The sequence below is a fragment of the Antechinus flavipes genome, chromosome 5 (genome assembly GCF_016432865.1).
Source record: "Antechinus flavipes isolate AdamAnt ecotype Samford, QLD, Australia chromosome 5, AdamAnt_v2, whole genome shotgun sequence".
Lineage (NCBI taxonomy): Eukaryota > Metazoa > Chordata > Mammalia > Dasyuromorphia > Dasyuridae > Antechinus > Antechinus flavipes.
The window spans coordinates 242,550,370-242,572,077 of NC_067402.1; the positions used below are offsets into that span (position 1 = coordinate 242,550,370).

Below are 21,708 nucleotides of genomic sequence, written 5' to 3' on the forward strand. Positions count from 1 at the left end.
AATACAAATATGTAAATAGTAGCAAAGAACAACACAAAATATGACTAAATACAAACAAGCTTCAGAAGGGGATAAAAAAAAAAATCACTGGACATTTTTGTTGGATCTTGTTAAAGATAATATCTATTTTTGATAGGAATTCTGATTTCATTAATAGACAGAACTCCCAGTGAGCTAATTTCCTCTATTAAAATATTTCTTCATTTGCTCTGCAACTAACAGTTCTAGAATTGCATGACAGTACCAACAGGTCAAATGACCACAAATCCAGTCTCAAATATTACAGTATCACACATCACAGACAGGATTTGAAAACAGGTCTTCCTGATTCTTTGCTATGATATCCTATCTCCTGAAATGCACATCTCCAAGGAATAGAAATTCCTAATTTCAATGCCCAATGTTTAACATTTTTGTTTGTGTATCTGAATATTTTTTTATCAATAGTTAATAAATCAAGAAATAGGGACAAAAATACTTTTATCTGTAAGTAGATCTTGTCCTTATTTGGAGTTTTTTAAAGCACTTTCGTGGGAAAGAAAAGGAAACTAGAATCTAATGAGATTTTTGATCTCTGCATGGTTTATTTAATTTATCTCTGCTCTTCCAATAAACTCATGAGACAAGGCAACTAAGAGAGTGGCAATACTTCAACGAAGAACAAAATCAATGAACTATAAATAATCTATAATGATTAGAATAAATAAAGGTTATTGATTTGTAAGAAAGAAAAATTTTCAGGTCAAGAGTAACTGAAAATAGAGCTTTTGTTGAATTGAAACACAAATGGATTTTATAGATTACAAGAGTTTCTTCACAAAACAGGATAAAAATCTTAAATCTTAAAAAGTTGGTTCTATTTGGCTTAAGTTAGCATCAATTTTAAAAAAGAAATTTATAATGAAAAATCATTTTCAGAATGAAGACTCTTATTTTTTTTTTGCTCTGTCTCCATCTGCCAAGTCCCTTAACATTTCAAGACTCTAGGCAAGGGCTAAATGTTGCAGAGAAGATACTGATCTGCCTTGATAGAGGCTTCCTCACCCAGGAGAAGTTACCTATTCCAATGAAATCAGTGCCCATCTCCTAAAGAATATTATGCAGTATACCTCTATTGATAGACTGAAAAATACTGATAATGAAACATTCTTCGTTTAAATTTATTTGTTCACTTATTTTTCTATCTCTTGATTTCATTGGTATAAAGAGCTCCTCCATCAGATACAAATCAATCACGATCATGCAAATTGTAGTAGAGAGCTAAAATATTTATGCAGCACTTACTATATGCCAAAGCTCCAGGGCACTAAAATGTTAAGGGACTTGACTAGGTCACGAAGCCAGTGTATAACAAAAGTGAGATTTGAATCCAAACCCTCAAGGTGGTGAGGCCAACTCTACTCACTCAGGAATGTCTGCCTTTTGAATTTTTTAAAAGAACCAGTTGTTAAAGAGGATGAAAATCTTCTACTCTCTAAGTTAGCACACATCTGCCTGCTTGATTAAATCTTCTTAAGTTTAAGGACCTAAGCCCAACTCCCAGTTGTCACCTGGGGGACCAGACAAGTTGTTTTACCTCCGAGGGAGCGGGGGAGGGCTTCCTCAGTTAGGTGGCATGATGAAGAGAGTGCCAGGCTCTAAGGGAAGACTCATCTTCCTGAGTTCAAAACCAGCCTTAGACACTTGCTGTGTGACCTTGGCAAGTCACTCAGCTCATCTGTCAAATGAGCTTGAGAAGGAAATGACAAAATGATAAAGTATCTTTGCTAAGAAAATACCAAATGAGGTCAGGAAGAGTCGGAACTGAAAATGATTGCACAGCAATAAAATGAGGACTGGACTCTAGATCTTTAAGTCTGTGACCAGGTGATCTCTAAGTCACTGAGGCACATAGTAGTGGCTTATTGTCTATGATTACCTTTTAAATTTGGGATAAATGTTTTATCTTAACTTTTTCGCAATTTATTTTAAACCCATTTACTATCTATGTGATCCTGGGCAAATCACTTAACCACTATCTGACTCAATTTCCCTATATATAAAAATGGGGATAAAATAGCATTTACTTCCCAGGGTTGCTGTGAAGATGAAATAAGATATTTGTAAAGTACTCTGTAAACCTTAAAGCACTGAATAAATAGCAGTTGTTATTATTACCTGCAGTGAGTCTGAGAATGCATCATTCTTGTTTTCAATTGGTCTGAACAGCTCCTTCTTCTTTTCTCTGTCTCTCATGTCAGGACTAGCAGCACTAATGAGCATCTTCAGATTAGCTGTAGGGGTCCAGGGTTCTGACTGAGGTCTGTCGGCAAGCTTAACTGGTGTAATTGGATTTCTTTCAGGTGTGTAGGTTTTTTGCTTCGATAAATCAATTGGCTCATTTTTCATTGGTGTCTTTGGAGTCATCCTTGATCGATCAACAAATATATTTTCCTATTAAAGAGAAAGATTGTTTAGTGATGATGGCCAAATGAGAATAGTTCATCAGCTGAAATCATAAACAGGTCATTTAAGATTTCCATCATTAGTATAGGCCTGAAGAAAAAAATCATCCTACAGGCCAAACAAATTAAACAAAAATTTAGTGAGAGGGGTTAATGGGACTTAAACATTAGATCAGGTGAAAAATTCTGCCCAACCAGAGGCTTCTTCTGATTCTTACTTAATTTGATTTTCATGGGATTTCCATGTATTTGCTACTGACAGATGATAATAAAAGAACAGGAGGCAGAAGGACATGGAAATAAAGTCACTGTGGATGACTCAATAAAACTTCTTTGAGTCACGTATCTGTTTTGCTGTTGTATCCTAAAGCCCACTTAGTCTTTCCATCAAACCCGTAGCTGAAACTACTTTATATATTTTGTCACCTTTTATTATAGGGGTTCTTCATCTTTTTTTTTTTTTTAATGTCATGGACCCCTGGCAGTCTAATAAAGCCTAGATGCATTTTTAGAATAATATTCTGTTATCCAGAAAACTTGAAATTTGGGTTTTCAAATCCTTGGGTTTGGCTCTGTTCACCCAGCAGTGATTCCATTAGCACTCGTAAATACTTGGAATATAAAATCATACATCTTGGAGCTTCCTTCAAATTGACAAATAACATTTAAAATATTCAAAAGTGAAAAGAAATGCTTAATTTCAACTACAGATTTGTAAAAATAACAATGAAATTTTTTCTAATCCCAGTTCACAGACTCCCTGAAATCTATCAAGGGGGCCTTGAATTCCAGATTAAAAATCTCTACTCTATTAGAAGATGAGTTCCTTATGAGCAGGCATCATCTTGGGTTTTGTTTTTTGTTTTTTTACTGATGTCCAAGGCACCTAGCATGTACTTTGCAGATTTCCATTAAACAAATGTTTTGTCATTTATTCTTTTTCTTTAAAGCCCCAAAATACTGGGATTGCAAAGTTCAAGGGAAAAAAAAAACTTCTTCCAATACAGATCGATATTTGTTCTGCAACTTAGAAGCCTCAAGGGTTGTTTGGAGTACTGAGAGTCAAGTGACTTTTCTAAAATTACACAGTCTAAATGCATCAGAATTTGAACCTAGGTCTTCTTTACTTTATATGACACTCTAACCACTACTCCATATTGCTTTTCTTAGCCTAATTTTAACCTGATTATTTTCTCTCTTCATGATATTTTGGTTCATCCCTCAATCTTTTCTTCTTGAGGATAAATAATCCCAACTCATGCATTCTATTTTCTGGCATTTTCACAAATTATTTCCTACATTAAATTGTGACTTCCTTGAGGGCTGAGGCCATCCTTTGCCTCTTTTTGCATCCTTACTGTTTAGCACAGTATCTGGCACATGGTAGACACTTAACAAAATGCTTACTGACTGGGTGGTTAAAATATGCACGTTCAATTTGACATGGCACTGGTAAGGAGAAATCTTTATCAAGGCTGGATATAGTGAGAAATATTTTTTCCCTAATTATTTGACCAAAAAAACAAAAAACAAAAACCACTGACCCTAAGAAAGAAAGCAAAACTCCTGAGTACTGACTTAGAGTCTCAGGCTTTACCAAGGAGATAACAGATCCTTTCCAGTTTTTGGAAATCTGTTTTTTGTGCAATTCAAATAAACAAACATTAAGTGTCTATTATGGGCCTTGTCCAGAAGTAGGATACAAAGACAGAAACCTAAATGACCTCTGATCTCAGAGTTGACTTATTGTGTTGGGGGAGGGTATAACAATTACAAAGTTAAGTGGATAGAAAAATATATACAAAGTAATTTCAGTGGAAGGTAGAGTACCTAATAACTAGAATAAGGAAAGATCTTCTAGAGGATACATTTGAACTTACCTTGGAAAGGAGCTACAGATTTTGAAAGTTAGAGATGAGGGGAGGAAGGATTCCAGGCAAGACAAAGAACTTGGAGGACAACTGCAAAGGGTGGGACATGGAATATAAGCAACCAGTTACTTTGGCTGAATGTAGTTTGTGAATCAATCTAGAAAAATAGATTAGAGTCAGACTGTGCTTTGACCTTCTGGTGAAAAACTAGAATCTAAATGTAACTTCAGATATTAGCTGTGTGAGCTTAGACAACCACTTAATCTGTCTGCCTCAAGTTTCCTCATCTGTGAAATGGGGTAGTGGCACCAACTTCCCAGAGTGGTTGGGAGGATCAATGAGACAGTAATTACAAAGTGCTAAAATCTTAGTTGGCACTTAATGATCATATCCTTCCTTCTAAAACATTGAAATTTATATTTTAATTTAGAGATGCCTGAAAGCTATTGAAATTTTTTGAGCAGGGGGGCAGAATGATCAGATACTTTTTAGGAGTATAATTTGGCAGTTGTGTAAAGCTTGGAGAAGAGACTGGTTATCAATATCTTACTTAGCTATCCTTAAAGTAAGGAATTTTAACATATTTTCTTCTATTTCATTTCTTCCACATGTAGCTTAGGCTATAAGAAATACTGTTCTCTTAAGGAATAAAATTTTGAGATATTTTCTTTTCTTAAGAAAAGAATATGCCCTTAAAAAAAACAATAGACTTGGTCAAGTTCCAGATTTGTGATATGACTAAGCCTCTTTTCCAAGCCTGTTTTTTTTATGAGAATACAGTTTAATGAGAATACTTGTCCTCCTTCCCAGAGATGCTTGGAACAGAATATGAAATAATAAATGTGAAAAGGCAGTCAACTCTAAAGCCTTATGTAAATATAGTGAATTCTAATTTTCCTTTTTCTTTACAAAAATTAGACAAGTAGTATGACAGGCAAAAAAAAAAAAAATGAATCATCCTATAAACTTCAAAATAATGGCAGAATATCATGTGCTACTCTTAAAAAAACCCAAAACCCTATAGTCACAAGATCAGTCACTGGAAAGAACCTTAACAAGAAATCTGGTTTAATTCCCTCATTTTACAAATAAGAAAACTGAAAGCTAAAAGGAAATTGATTTTGTCTACTCTAACCCAGGTATTGGACCCAACTGATTCAAATTCAATAGTCTTTCCAAGAGCATGTTTCAATCTGGAAGAGACTTTAGAAGCCAGAGTCCAGTTTTCTCATTTTACATATGAAGAAACTGAGACTCAGGTTAAGTGATTAGCTCATAGATATATAGTGAAGAAGTGTTGAAAGAAGGTCCAAACCAAAGTTTTCCCGAGTCAAAGACCAGCACTCTACTCCTAAATCCATGTCTCTCTTACCAATGGGTACCATACCTGTCAATTGGAGGAGAAAGTGCTTATGAGCAATTCCACTTAAAAACCTATCAAGTCAGTTTCATTTTTATTGCTAAATCTAAATATAAGATCAAATAAACCAGGAGACGCTAAGTGAACTTAATCACAGTTAAAGAAGTGGGCCTATATTAAAATTCAGTTTTTAAAATATGATTTAGTGCCAACAAAGTTTAGATACCTTTTAAGATGACTTCTAAGCTGCTTCTTAGTATAAAAATCCTATGAACTAAGACTGTTTGCTTGTCTCTGCCTAAAATGTACAGCAAATTATCTAGATATTATAATTCATGGCTTATGCAGGGGTCCTCAAACTTTTTAAATAGGGGGCCAGTTCACTGTCCCTCAGACTGTTGGAGGGCCGGACTATAGTAAAAAACAAAAACTTTGTTTTGTGGGCCTTTAAATAAAGAAACTTCATAGCCCTGGGTGAGGGGGATAAACGTCCTCAGCTGCATCATCTGGCCTGCAGGCCGTAGTTTGAGGACCCCTGGGCCTTATAGCATCTATGGTTGATCAGAGACAGTGGATAGAGGACTGAACTTGGTCTCGGAACACTGGAGTTCAAATCCTTTTTCAGTTACTTAGCTGTGTGACCCTGGGCAACTCATTTAAGCCTGCCTCAGTTTCTTCATCTATAAAATGGGGATAATAAAAGCATCTACTTTTCATGGTTGTTATGAAGTTCCAAGGAGATGCTATTTGTAAAGTGTTCTGCAAACCTTACAATGCTTTATAATTGCTAACTATTAATGCAGTTATTGGCCAGAGATCAGTGCTTTTGAGACCAAGGTCATGGATTCTATTAACCCTAAGGACCAATCAGCTTTATTATCTTGCTGCATGGATATACAAAGCACCATTAGGTCCAGCCAGTTACTACATAATAAAAAATAGCAATAGCTCACATTTATATAGCTATTTAAAGTTTGCAAAGCATCTTACACATATAAAACATCTTATCCCACTTTTAGAGTTCAGGAAACTGAGGCTTTGAAAAAGCTGTTATCCAGAATAATAGAATTTATGCCTGAGGTGATATTTGAACCTGGGTCTTCTTAAATACATGTATACAGCTGGTTCAGTGAAAATCTATTATCACAACTGTAAAAATTCCTGTCTATTATCTTATATTCTTTTATTGACAGTACCCATATCACCATAGGTAAGAAATGTAAAAAAAGGATGGAAAAAGTTTGTTTGAGATGTACTTCCTGATTGTTATCAAAGTAGTTTACATATCAATTATTCAAACACTAATGAGATTTAATTTACTTGGTTGCAACTGAAACAGCATTTCAGCATAATACAATACAATTATCTAAGTTCAAATTTCACCTCTGATGATTATTATGTGTGACTTAATAATATTCTTAATATATTAATATAATATTAATGTAATTAATATAATGTTAATATAATAATCATGACACTTAACTTTATGGTGTCTCAATTTCCTCATCTATAAAATGAATTGGCTGGACTAAGGCATACTTTGGTTCCCTTAGAAATGCTCCTTGGATCAGTCTAGCTCAGATAATAGATGTTCTTAAATATTCAATGATGGTGGAAAAAGTAGTGATTGGTAGCTTTTGCTTTAAAAACCGACTATAAATTTCAGAGAACTCTGACATTGTATTCTATAGCACGTGGGCTTCTTCATTTGTCAGGAATTTACTAATGTTGACCTTCCGAAAAATACTAAAGTCAAGCTGGATTTACTTGAAATACAAGTCACACCACAGAATTATAAAGAGAGCCAGAAAGAACCTTACAGGTTAATCGAGTCTAGTCTCCTCATTTTCAAAGATATGGAAACCCGGGTTTCAGAAATGTAAAGTGACTGGTCCAAGGTTACTCAGAGAGTGAGTTAATCTGCTCAGCCTAGATTTGCAGAAACCAGGAGGTGTTAAAGGCAGTTATTATTAAGCTTAAAATAGTTTTGCACTTACCTTTTGTGCATTTTCCCCATCTTCAATCACAAATTCTAGCCTGGGCTGCCTGGGGCTGATTAGGTCTTGCAGTGTTAAACAGTTGATCTCCATCTGTAAGTTGCAATTATGCAAGAAATGAGATTTTAAAAACTGGGGAAAGAATTATATTCTTTTTGCAAGCATTGTTCCTTTCCGGCATTTCCATGATCTCCCCCTCTTTCCCCCCTCTCCCCCCCTTCCCTTCTCTTCCTCCCCTCATTAACCCACCTCCCGCTCCGGTCTGCTTGTGCAAACGTCTTGAAGAGCGCTCAAACATCTAGGAAAACGCTCGAGGGAAACAAATTGGAGCAACTGGAAGGAAAAAGCGGTAGCAGATCCTGGCCAGGGGTAGGGGTGGGAATGGGGGGGTGGGGGAGAAAAGGGGTGGCAAATGTCAGAAAGTCCCGGGGTCTTCCAGGTCAGTTAATTTTGGCGCAAAGCACTGCCGGGTATCACAAAACTCTCAGGTACTTCGAGTGCCTCCATCTCGGACCCCAGTGTCTTTCGGGGTTCTGGAGAAGAGCCTTTCCAAAGATGATATCAAAGATGAGATTTGGGGGTCCCCTCCCAAATCACGGGGAGCGTGGGACCAGCAGTGACCAAAGCAGGAGTCAGAACACCTCAACCAGGGGATTCTGGAGTGGGGGAAGGCTGCTCTGCCCCCCAACGCCGGGGACCCCAGCAATGCCCCAGACTTTTCCTTACCGCCCTCCTTCCGAAAGAGGCTTCCTCCGCCAACGCCGGGGCGCGGGAAGCGGGGCTGCTCAGCGGCGCTGCGGTCTGGGGACACGCATCGAACTTGACTATGGGCGGAGGGGGACGAGCGCAGGGAACCTTCCCCCCTCCCCCCAGAAGCGAGCTCTGCTTATCTCAGTCAAGCCCCTGGGCAGCTCGCGCCTGCCTCTGCCCTCAGGAAGCGCCCAGCGGCCTTGATCTCCCGATCTCGACTGGAGCGCGGACCTGCCACTGCCCCGCTAAAGCCCCAGGTTCTGGCGCCTTGAGACGGAATGTGAGGATCCAGCCAATGGGAGGCGGCCGGAGGGGGAGCCCCGCGGAAGAGCCCGCCAATCCCGAGCCTCCCGGTGCGCCGCCCCCTCGGCATGTTGGCGCTTCGCTCCGCGCGTCCCGGCTTCGGACCCGCCTAATTGTTGCAAATACACTCCCCTCCCCCTTCCGGGTACCTGCGAGACGTCAGGCAGCGGCGGGAGGAGGCGGGGACTGATGAGTCTATTTCAGCCGGAGTCCGGCCGGCTGCAGCGGGTAGCGCCCAAGGGGCGTGAGGAGGAGATGTGGAAAGGGGGGGGCGAGCAGAGGCTGAGTACTTCTTTTGTCGTGCATAAAAGGCGGCTCTGGGGCCAGCCAATTAATGGGCGGCTGAGCAGATGGAGCCGCGAAAAACGATCCACTAGTCTCTGGGATGCTAAAGGCGGGTCTCCTGCCAGCAAATAACCACCTGCTTTGAAAGCAGTGGCGTTCGGGCTTGTTTGGGCACTGTCCAGGCCCGGTTGGAGTTGACACGAACCCCAGGTTTCCACCTTGGGCTGGGAGCAGATGGCGAGGCAGTTGGGGGATAAAGGATACCCACGGAGAAGTTTGGGGGTCGGAAGGGGGGTCGTGCTGCATCGCACTCAGTCGCGGGAAATGTTTAATTTCAGCACTTCTTAGCACTCCCCCCCTCCCCCCTCCCCAGTTCCAGTACCTGTGAAACAAGTTTTTGTAAAACTTGAATGGTTGGCCACAATTTAAAAAAAGAGACATTCCTGATATTTTTTTTCTTAGATGTTTACTGTTCCCAAATCTTCATTTCTCTTTCAAAACATGAACATTTGAGTCTTTTTTTTTTTTCCTGCAACACTTACTGAGGAGTTGGTTCACATTAGGGCATGCCACTATTTCACGAGAGAGGGATGGGGGTGCGCAGCCTGGAAGAATAGAAGAGGGTTCTTGATTTAGTATTGTATTTCCACTGAAGGGATATATGATCCTAAATACTATTAAGTTAATAAAATTCAAAGGAAAAGAAAGTTTAAAAAAGATACAAACCATGTAACCTACTTGAAAAATAAACAATTAATTGTTTAATAATTATATATATAATATATATGATTATATAGAATTAATAATAAGTAAACAAGTCAATTAAGTATTAAGAAACTACAATGTAACAGGAACTGTGGTGTTAGAAAATCCTTGCCTTCATCATGCTTACATTCTATTGGAAAACAACATACTCGAAAATAGGGAGATAAAAAAGTTGATAAAGTAAATAAAAGATGACTTGGGGGAAATCATCTCTTCCCTCATTCTAATCCCAGACCAACCTTGGGGCCAAAAGTCCCTAGGAGCTAAAAGGGCAGGCTTTCCCTTACAGAGGACTTACTCTTTCATTCCCTATACTCTTTCCCACTTTCCAACTATGGCTCTATGTTGTCTGCATATATACTTAACCTCTTCTCTCTCCCCTTTTCTCTCTATTGTTCTGCCAAAGTCCTTAGCCAGTTAAGTAGAAACTGATCCCTGTGGACAGCTTATGGACTTAGCAAAACACAAATGAACATTATCTTGTATATATTTTTTTTGTTAAACATTTTCCAATCACATTTTAATCTGGTTCAGGTCCTACAGGATTGCTCACAAATATGAAACCTTCTATATAGAAAATATATATCAGAACATGAACTTAAGAGCAGGACCCATCTTGCTATTTTATATTTATCTCCAACTCTCTGCATGTGCTTGGTACTTATTAAATGATTAATAATAGGGGAAGTGATTAGGGAAGTCTTTATAGAAAGACATATACCAGTTGTGCTGAGCTTTGAAGGATGCTAGGAATGCTAAGATACAGAGGTGTGAAGACTTCTCATTCTAGGCATGACTTGAGTCTAGGATATGGAATGTCCTGTGTGAAGAACAGTAAAAAGGTAGATAGGGCATGTTATATCTGGAAAAGTAGAAAAGCCAGATTGTGAAGGACCCAATACAGGAGTTTCATACCAGTTTTAGGAATATTATTTTGGGGAATGTGTTAGAGAAAAGAGAAGTGCAAAGAAGAGGAAGCTGTTAGGAAGATATTATCATGGAAGAGCTGATGAGTACCTACAGTAGGAGGACTTTGCAGTGAGTTGAGGAAAGGGAACTGATACAAGAGATATCGTGGAAGTAGAATAGATAATATGGCAATAGACTATGAGGGAGAGTAGAATTGAACCTGAGAGGTAATGAACCTGGGTAACTGGAAGTATGCTGTTGACCTCAAGGGAAAAAGACAAGTTTATAAGAGGGTGAAGAAAATGAGTTCTGTATTGATGTGTTGAGTTTGAGAAGTCTATAGCACATCTATCAGGAAAGGTTTAAGTCACTTGGTGATTTAGGTCTGGGACTCGAGGAGAAAGAATAGGTCCAAATATGCAAAATTGGAAGGTATCTGAATACAGGTGATAGTTAAATCCATGGAAACTACTAAGATCACCAGACCTTACACAGAGAAAAGAATTGCCTCATAGGTAAAATAGTTCTTATGTTTCAGAGATTGGTGCTTGGGTCTTCTGGAAAAAGAAGCCCTCTTGGCTTCAGTTAGTTCTCTATCCGGTATTCCACATTGCCTAATTGAGGATCATGGATTTAGAACTAAAAGGGACTTTGGAGCACAACTGAGGCAAACAGAGGTTAAGTGATTTACCAAGGGCCACCCAAATAATAGATGAGGAAGATTTGAACTCAGTTTTTTTTGAAAACAAGTTTAGTACTCTTTCTCCTGTGCTATCTGCTTCGATTAATTCAATACAAAAGTTCTTAATGAAATAACATAATAAGAAAATTATCAATAAAATATTTTTACTATAAGACCGTGGCATGCTATCCCATAAATATATGCATGTTATCAGTGGAAACTCTAGAATGGACATATGTAGGGAACATATATAAGGAGGAACACTAATATAGAAAACATGTGGCCAGGGAACAGATGGAGGATTATGATATAGGAAACATACAGTTGGGATACACCTAAGAATGAACATATGAAAAGAGAATGTGTATGTATAGAACCAGAGGTATATAGGTACATGCTTAACAGCTAGCTCTCTAAAAAAGTAACCATAACACACATAATTTTTATCTGCATTATTAACATTTTCAATATAACATTCTTGTTTAGAAAACAATGTAACAATAAATCAAACCCCGATTTGTAATATTTGCCAATTTCTGTGATGCTCACAATGAAGATTTAATAATTGGCTCACTTGAATTGCTATGAGCTGGTTCTAGCACATCACTGGCAGAAGCATATACATGGAAGATACTTCTGATATTTCAGGGCTATTGGTAGTATCTGAAAATGAATGTTTCATTTTGTACTTATTCAATCCATCTCTTCTCTTTTAAATAGATGGGAAACATGATTCACTATCCCCCTTGCAAAGTCACGATTGGTCACAGCATTGATCAGAATTCTTAAATCTTTCAAAATTATTTTCCTTTGCAATGTTGTACTCATGCTAAATTGCTTTCCTGATTTTGCACATTACATTCTGCATTAGTTCATATACTGTGTTTCCCTGATAATAAGACACTGTCTTATTAATTTTTTTTGGACAGAAAAACACCAGAGGGCTTATTTTCAGGGGAGGACTTATTTTAATGAACATTGACAGCAATTTTAATAAACAGGTAAATGTGAACAAAAAAAAGTACCTTTATTCAATAATGATCACGTCATCTTCTTCAACAACATTGTCATAAGTGTCCATACCCTGAATTCCATCCTGGATATCTTGCGCCTCTATTTCCTTCAGAAGAAGTGGATCCAATCTGTCATGTCCAGCAATATAGCTATCTTTAAATGAACATGTCTTGTCTGGGTAACCTGCTCGTAGTGCCTTGGCGACACAGCTGTCAGTAATTTTATCCCATGACTTCTTCACCCAAGTCACGACTTCTTGCAGATAGGGCTTCACAAAGTTTCCACGCTGATTTCTTTCCATTCTATTTTCAATGTAGTCATTGACTTCCATGCGCAAATGGTCCTTGAATGGCTTGTTTATTGCAATATAAAGGGTGTGGAGATAGGCAGTCATTACTGCAGGAATCATTACTTGATCTATTCTTCTCTCTGCAAGGAAGTTCTTCATTTCTTTAGTGCAATGAGTGCTGGCTGAGTTCTTCTTTTATCCTCCATCATGCCCCCTGAGTTCTTCTTTTATCCTCCATCATGCCCCCTCACTCCCGCTTACATACTGGGTTTTTATGTTGTCCTGCCTCAGCTCTCCTCCGCGGCACTGCTCTCAATGGTGCCAGCAAGCAAATCACTGGGGAAGAACAGGATGACATGCTCACTGCTGCAGCTCTGATTGGATGCAGCTCGGAGCACGGCGTGCATTTCCCCCCAGGGGGTGGGGGGGGAGGGGAATGGTGCATACAGAGGATACCGTAATGTAGTGTGTAGCGCAGGGGATCACCTTCACTACAGTAGCAATCTCAATAGGGTTTATTTTCGGGGGAGGGCTTATTTTAGAGAACTCTTACACAGTAAGGGGAAGGCTTATTTTCAGGATAGGTCTTATTATCGGGGAAACATGGTAAGTCTCTCCAGGTTTTTCTATCTTTGTTCCTCTAGTCATTTCTTATAGTATAATGATATTTCATTACATTTGAGTATTGTAATTTAGTCAGCCATTTCCTAATAGAAGGGTCTATATTCTGTTTCTAGATTTTTAGACTCTTTTATAATCCTTCTAGAACCTTGTTGGGATGTTCCTCAGGAGAGCTGTGCTTCTCTATCATTTTTCTAATTGTCATTCTAGTGAAAATTATTTTTGACAATAAGTATTTTTTTATCTCCTTGGTTTCGTTGGTTTCCCTGAATATAGAGTTAGACTAAATCCTTTTTTGAGTAAGCATAGGCCTCATTTTAGGAGACTCTATCATATCCTGGGACTTGGTGTTATTAGAGTATCATCATTCACAAACAGGATTATCTAGAGGACTTCATTCTCTGTAGGAGATCTTCAACATCTTTGGTGGCATGTGTCCTTGTTTTGTTCCTTGTTCTATCTTATTCAGTCAGGTGCTCCTCTTAAGGCTTCATGGACAACAGCATACCAGGCTCTTCTATTCTTTACTATCCCTCAAGTCTGTCCAAACTTATTTTTATTGCTTCTATAACCATTTATCCATCTCATCCTCTACTGTCCCCTTTTCTTCTGCCTACCATCTTTCCCAACATTAAGGTCTTTTCCAAAAAGTCTTGTTTTTTCATTATAAGCTTTGTTTGATAATTAAGTCAAAAGGTTATAAAATAAGACTTCCTATTGTTATGACTTATACATTTTATAAATGTGTGAGAGACACTTTGGTAACAATAATAGCTTAATAGTGTCTAGATGGTTTAGTGAATAAAGTCCTGGTCCTGAAATCAGTTAAAAATCTAATCTCATCTAAGATGAAGAAAAGATTATGATAAATGTTGGAGGGGATGTGGGAAAACTGGGACATTTAATATATTGTTGGTGGAGTTGTGAATTGATCCAACCATTTTGGAGAACAATTTGGAACTATGCCCAAAAGGCTATCAAACTGCATACCCTTTGATCCAGCAGTGTCTCTACTGGGCCTATATCTTAAAGAGATCATAAAAAAAAAAAAAAAAAAAAAGGATCCACATGTGCAAAAATTTTTGTATACCTCTTTTTGTAGTGGAAAGGAATTGCAAATTGAGTGGATGCCCATCAGTTGGGGAATGTTTGAATAAGTTATGATATATGAATGTTATGGAATATTATTGTTCTATAGGAAATGATCAGCAGGATGATTTCAGAGAGGCCTGGAGAGACTTACATGAACTGTTGCTAAATGAAGCGAGTAGAATCAAGAGAACATTGTACACAGCACCACCAAGATTATGTGATGATCACCTCTGGTGGATGTGGTTCTTTTTAACAATGGGGTGATTCAGGCCAATTTAAATAGACTTGTTTTGGAGAGAGACATCTGCATCCAGAAAGAGGACTGTGGGGACTGAGTAGATCTCAACATAGTATTTTCATCTTTTTTGTTGTTGTTTGCTTAGTTTTTTTCCTTTCCCATTTTTCCTCCTTTTTGATCTGATTTTTTTTGTGCAGCATGATAAATGTGGAACTATGCATAGAAGAAGTGCTCATGTTTAGCATATATTGGATTATTTGCTGTCTAGGAAAGAGGGTTGGGAGAAGGGAGGGAAAAAATTTGAAACACCAAGTTTTGCAAGGGTGAATGTTGAAAACTTTCTTTGCATATATTTTGAAAATAAAAATCTATTATTAAAAAAAAATCTAGCTTCACAAACTTACTAGTCATGTGACCCTGGGCAAGTCACTAATCTCCTCAACTGTTAAATGGGTATAGCAATAGCATTCACCTTCCAGATCAAATAAAATAATATTTGTAAAATGTTCAACATAATCTCTGGCACATAGTAAGTGAAAATAAATGCTTGTTTTCTTCCTTCCTTCTTTCCTTCCTTCATATCCTTAAAGATTTTTAAAACAATTTATATGTGAAAGGAAATAATATAAAAGAAGTTGGAAAAGGTAGATTCAGGTCAGACTAAAGGCATTACATATTGAACGAACATTTTATCCTAGAGGCAATAGGGAGTCACTGAAGATTTTTAATCTAGGAAATACCATGATCATATCTGTGCTTTAGGAAACTATTTTATTTTATTCCCCGCCCCCAGTTTTTACTTATTTATTTATTGTTCTATACTCTTTCCTCTCCATTTCCTTTCTTTCCCTTTTTAAAAAAGCTTTTTATTTTCAAAATATATGCATAGATAGTTTTCAGTATTCACCCTTACAAAACCTTGTGTTCCAATTTTTTTTTCTCCTTCCCTTCCCCTCATCCCCTTCCTTAGAGGCAAGTAATTCAATACATCCTAAACATGTGCAATTCTTCTATACACGTTTCCACAATTATGCACACAAAAAATCAGATCAAAAAGGAGAAAAATAAGAAAACAAAAAGTAAGCAAATAACAACAAAAAGAGAAAATAGTATGTTGTGATCCACACATAGTCAGTCCCCACAGTTCTCTCTCTGGATGTAGATGGCTCTTTCCATCACAAGTCTATTGGAATTGGCCTGAATCACCTCATTTTTGAAAAGAGACCCATCCATCACAATTGATCATTGTATAATCTTATTGTTGCTGTGTACAATGTTCTCTTGGTTCTACTGACTTCACTTAGCATCAGTTCACGTAAGCCTCTCCAGGCCTTTGTGAAATCATCCTGCTGTTTCTTATAGAACAATACTATTCCATAACATTCATATACCATAACTTAATCAGCCATTCTTCAATTGATGGGCATTCACTCAGTTTCCAATTTCTTGGCACAAAAAGGGATGCTACAAAAATTTTTGCACATGTGGGTCTTTTTCCCTTTTTATGTTATCTTTGGGATATAGATCAGTAGAGACATTGCTAGATTAAAGGGTATGCACAGTTTGATAGCCCTTTGGGCATAAGGGAAGCTTGTTTTGGTAGAAACTTTCTCTCAATTCTGTGAGCTTAAATGGCCTTGTTAATATCATTTCACAGATGAGTGGACCGTCTTAAAGGGGCTAAATGACTTGTCTAGTAGCATAGCTAATATTTGTATGAGGCAGGATTTGAATCCATTTCTTTGTTGCTTGAGAGTTCTAACTATGAAGTCTGGAAAGGAAGACTGAGTCACACAGTCACACAGATGGAATAATGTGTCACTACAGTAGGTATGAGAAAGTATTTAGAAAGAGGAATCTTTAATGGTGAAAACTGTCAGAAGGACAAGAAGTTTGAGAACTGAGTATTAGATTTAGAAGATGTGAGATCAATAGTAACCTGAAGAAAGCTTTAGTCTTGACATTTTAGTCATGTGGTGAAGTCTGCGGCCAGATTACAAATGCAACTCACTTTTTATGATATGTTTTTATCTTTATATTTTTGTCCATATCCATCAATATCTCTTGTCTCTAATGCATAAGAAACAGCAAACACTAACTATTCAACATACCAAAAAAAAAAAAAAACAAGAAGAGGATTATATATGACACTATATTTAATTTATTGACTATATTTAATTTTATGACTATTTAATTAAATGACTAAATTTAATATATACTTTTTAAAAACTATGTAACAAAAGTTATATATATATATATATATATATATATATAACTTTTGTTACATAGTTTTTAAAAAGTATATATTAAATTTAACAAAATAGCAACAAAGCTGCCTCCTTCTTGTCTGTTTCCCCTTCTGAACTTTCTTCTGCTTTCTTCTGTGTATTAAAAGAAAGTTTCATGGACACTTCTTTCCTTCCTTCCTTCCTTCCTTCCTTCCTTCCTTCCTTCCTTCCTTCCTTCCTTCCTTCCTTCCTTCCTTCCTTCCTTCCTTCTTTCCTTCATTTTCCTTTACCTCCCTACCCTGCCCCCAAATAAAAGCCTTCTCTTATAACAAATATGGATAAGCAAAATCATTTTTCCACACTGGCCGTGTCTGATTTGTACTGATTTGTTCAAAGCCAAGAATGTGGAGTCTGAGACCTCTTCTGAACTCATGATTGGCCACTAGATTCATTGGTCAGACTTCTAAAGTCTTTCAATTTTCCTTTATGTGATTTCAATTGTTGTAGGTAGCTGGTTATAATAATAGCTGGAGCACCACTTGGAGGCAGAAAGATATGAATTCAAATCCAATCTCAGAAACTTACTAGCCCTATAAGCCTGGACAAATCGTTAAACTACTGGATCTCAAAGTTTTTTTTTCAAATCTGTAAAAGAATTAATAATATCATCTTTCTTACAGGGTTGTTGAGATGATCAAATGAGATAATGGATGTAAAATGCCTGGCAAGTTCTATCCAACTCTTTGTGACCCCATTTGTAGTTTTCTAGTAAGGATAATAGGAGTGGTTTGCCATTTCTTTTTCTAAATTATTTTATAGATAGGGAAACTAAGGTAAACAGGTTTAAATGATTTGTCACATAGCTAATAAGTGTCTAAGGTCAGATTTGAACTCACATGTAGTGCTTTATTCTGTGGGCCACCTAACTGTCACTTAAAGTACTCTATAAATGCTTCCTATTAACATTATCACTATGTAAATCATATAAGTGTTTACAACTTTCTTTGAATCTATCACTGTCATCATTTCTAAAGGTACAATATTCCATTACTTTCCTGAACTATAATTTGCATGTCTGTTCCCCAAATCACTAGCATCACTTTAGTTTCCAGTTCTTTGTGACAACAAGAAGTGATGCTTTAAATATTGTTATGTATATGGGTCATTCTTCTCTGTCTTTGATCTCTTTGAAAGAATATGACAAGTAACGGTGCCTAACTGGATTAAGGGATATTCCTACTCTAGAGACTTTAAATCTAATTTGCAGGAAACTTTCCTTTTTCTTGGAATCTGGTTGTAAAATGTGGTTATACTGTGCTTGAGAAGACTTCATGGTCAAGGAATTATTTTTTTTTAAAGAATAAAGGAGGCCTAATTGACTCAAATTTATAAGAATTCAAATCATTCTCCAATTGATAAATGCTCAAAGGATATGAACAGATAATTTTCAGATGAAGAAATTGAAACCTTTTCTAGTTATGTGAAAAGTGCTCTAAATCACTATTACTCAAAGAAATGCAAATTAAGACAACTTGCGGTACCACTACATACCTCTCAAATTGACTAAGATGACAGGAAAAGATAATGATGAATGTTAGAGGGGATGTGGAAAAACTAGGACACTAATATATTGTTGGTGGAATTATGAACTGATCCAATTATTCTGGAGAACAATTTGAAACTATGCCCAAAGGATTATCCTTTGATCCAGCAGTGTTTCTACTAGTCTTATCTTCCAAAGAGATCTTAAAGGAGGGAAAGGATCCACATGTGCAAAAATGTCTGTGGCAGCCCTTTTTGTAGTGGCAAGAAACTGGAAACTGAGTGGATGCCCATTAATTGGAGAATGGCTGAATAAGTTATGGTATATGAATGTTATAGAATGTAAAGTCCAGACTAGCTCCCTGGAGTCCTCAAGAACAGCCAGAGTCAGGATAAGTAAAAGTCCTTGGTCTTTAGGGGGAGAAGTGAAGGAGACAAACTGCCACAGGCTTGTCAACCTTTTTCCTCTTCTTCCTGCTGAAAATGAGTCTGGCTTGTCTCACCCCACTCTCTAATCCTTCCTATGATTATCTGTATACACCAAACATCGAGCCAGCAAGGAACAGTGAGAAGGGCCATTTTTTCAAACATATGCTAATAGAATCATAGGTCAATAGGTAATTAGGCTTCAGTGCTCGGTTGTTTGATTCAAGCATACCTTTTAAGAATTTCAGCCCTTTACATCTCCCACTTTCTTTTGTTTTAGAACACAGGTGGTCATGCCAAACCCTGACTTCTCAGGGAGGTGAGAACTCCAAAAAAAGGATGTGATCACACCCTATCCTGACTTTTCAGGAAGGGACTTAATAGACCCTAAATACCAAGGACTTTTACTTATCCTGACTCTGGCTGTTCTTGAGGACTCCAGGGAGCTAGTCTGGAAAACACCAAAGAGATGATCATGCCCTCCCTGATTTCTCAGGAATAGAGATGAAAAACAACCAAAGGGAAATGGGGAGTCAAACCAGATATTCTTAGCGGGTTTCTGGGCTGAAGAGCCCTTCAAGGAATCATATAAGTGTTTACAGCTTTCTTTGAATCTATCACTGTCAGGTGATAGAAAACAGGTATGTACAAACCCATCAGCGTGAGAGGTATTACATAAGCACTTAGCAATAAAGCACAGGCTAGCAATGATGACTCCCCCCACAGCTGGTGCAGGCTCAATGTGGTATAATAAACATAAATTGAACATGGAAGTAGTGATATAACAAAGAATATGAATCAACATGGTATTGTAAAAGATTTCCAGAAGTCCTAGAAGGAGGATATGTAAATAACAATCACATATATGCCTCCTTCAGCAGCCCTATTGTCCATTACTTCATGTGTCAGGGAATCCAATGATCCCTGCAAGTTCTTGAAGTCCTGCAACAGTCTTTTTATGTGTTAGGGTATCCAATGATTCCTGCAGATTTTGAAGTCTTTCAACAGTCTTATCATGTTTTAGAGAAATCCAATGATTCCTGAGGGTTTTCAAGTCCTACTACAGTCTTATCATGTCTCAGGGAATCCAATGATCCCTGCAAGTTCTTGAAGTCCTGCAACAGCCTTTTTATGTGTTAGGGTATCCAATGATTCCTGCAGATTTTGAAGTCTTTCAACAGTCTTATCATGTTTTAGAGAATCCAATGATTCCTGAGGGTTTTCAAATCCTACTACAGTCTTATCATGTCTCAGGGAATCCAATGATTCCTGAGGGTTTTCAAGTCCTGCTTCAGTCTCATTAACAATTTTTGATGTCCACGAGTCAATTGCCATAACTGTCATGCTCTTTCAGTGGTAGGCACATTCAGAACTGGAAATACCTGATATTTCTTGGGTCTTCTTCATTTCAAGGGTCTGCTCTGTCTCTCTCCAATGGACAAGGTGAATACGAGCACAAGGTGCTCATTGGCACCCATCTGATTCCTTCTCCATCTATAGAGATATAAGCAAACCCTCTCCCCCAAGTAATTAACATATCTGGTCTCTTGCATTCACCACTTTCTAGATCTCTCCACATCACCTGGTGATTATCTAAAGATAATGGAGCTGCTCACACTGGACACTGGCCTTCTGGTGGGTTATAAAAACCTGTCTGCCGGAGCCAATGCATCTTTGTTAAAAATCAAGAAGTTAATAGTATAAAGAGCTAAATTTAGAAGTTCTCTAGGGTTACCTGTGGCTTCCCCCTTTCTTTGGTTTTTGGAGAAGCATCTTAATATCCCTGTTTCTCCTCTCTATTATTGCCCATCCTTGAGGATTAAAGGGTATGCCAGTGGTGTGTAAAATCTTATACTGTGCACAAAAGTGTGAAAAATGTTTAGAAGTATATGCAACTCCATTATCTGTTTTTATTGCTTGTGGCACACCCATAATTGCAAATGCTTGTGTGAGGAATTCAGTGACCACTCGGGCTGTCTCTTTTGCTGCTGGTATTGCAAAAGCGAATCCTGAAAAGGTGTCTACCACAATATGGATAAAAGACAGATGACCAAAATATATATAATGGGTCACATCCATTTGCCAAATTTCATTGTGTCTCAAACCACAAGGGTTCTTCCCTGGAAGGAGCCTAAGAGCATGGAAAGGAAGGGAAGCAGTACAGGCTTTTACTATGCTTCTAGCTTCCTCTCTTGTTATTCCAAATTGTAAATGTAAAGCTCGAACAGCCTGATGATATTTAGCATGAGATTCCTAGGCTTCTTGAAATAAAGGAGTATTGGCCAACATGGTTAGAAGGCTATCTGCCTTTGAATTACCATCAAACATAAGACCTGGAAGTACACTATGAAAGTGGGCATGCAAGATATAAATGTTACCTGGATGCTTTCTCACTTGCTCTTGAAGTTCCTTAAAGACCTGATATATATTGGAAGATACAAATTTTATTTGGGCTGTGGCAATTCTTTGTGCCACACCTACTGAATAGGCTAAATCAGATATTTTATTTATATCTCTTGGATAATAAGAACTAGAATGATTGTATACAATTCATTTTGCTGAGCAGACTGAAAAGGAGTTCTTACCACTTTATAGTTGTCATGAGAGTATACAGCACAAATATTATGTTGGGATGCATCTGTAAAGATAGTTGGTCCTTTAAGGGGAACTTTAGAAACCTTTTCTTCAAGAATCCATCACCAATTATGTAATACTCTGGTTATCTTTAGTGGAGACCCATGTGTAAAATTTGGAGCCATGGCTAATAAAATGGTTTTCACAGCATACATGGTTTCACACCATATATTAATTTATGCATTAGTATAAAGGGTGTATATCTTGTCAGGTCTTATCCCAGATAATTGTACTGCTTGCTTAATGGCCTTTAATAAA

At 37.6% G+C, this 21,708-nt stretch overlaps 1 protein-coding gene across 1 annotated transcript in view; it reads right to left on the reverse strand.

Annotated features, from left to right (window-relative positions):
- E2F7 (E2F transcription factor 7) overlaps window positions 1-8,546 on the reverse strand; it is a 50,212-nt gene extending 41,666 nt beyond the window's left edge. The window contains exons 1-3 of the mRNA XM_052001394.1: window positions 8,399-8,546; window positions 7,673-7,765; window positions 2,158-2,433 (exon numbers count right to left, since the gene is read on the reverse strand). Coding sequence (XP_051857354.1) covers window positions 2,158-2,433; window positions 7,673-7,765 — 369 coding nt within the window. The 5' untranslated portion in view covers window positions 8,399-8,546. The remainder of the gene's footprint in view (window positions 1-2,157; window positions 2,434-7,672; window positions 7,766-8,398) is intronic.
- Between the last annotated feature and the right edge of the window lie 13,162 nt (window positions 8,547-21,708).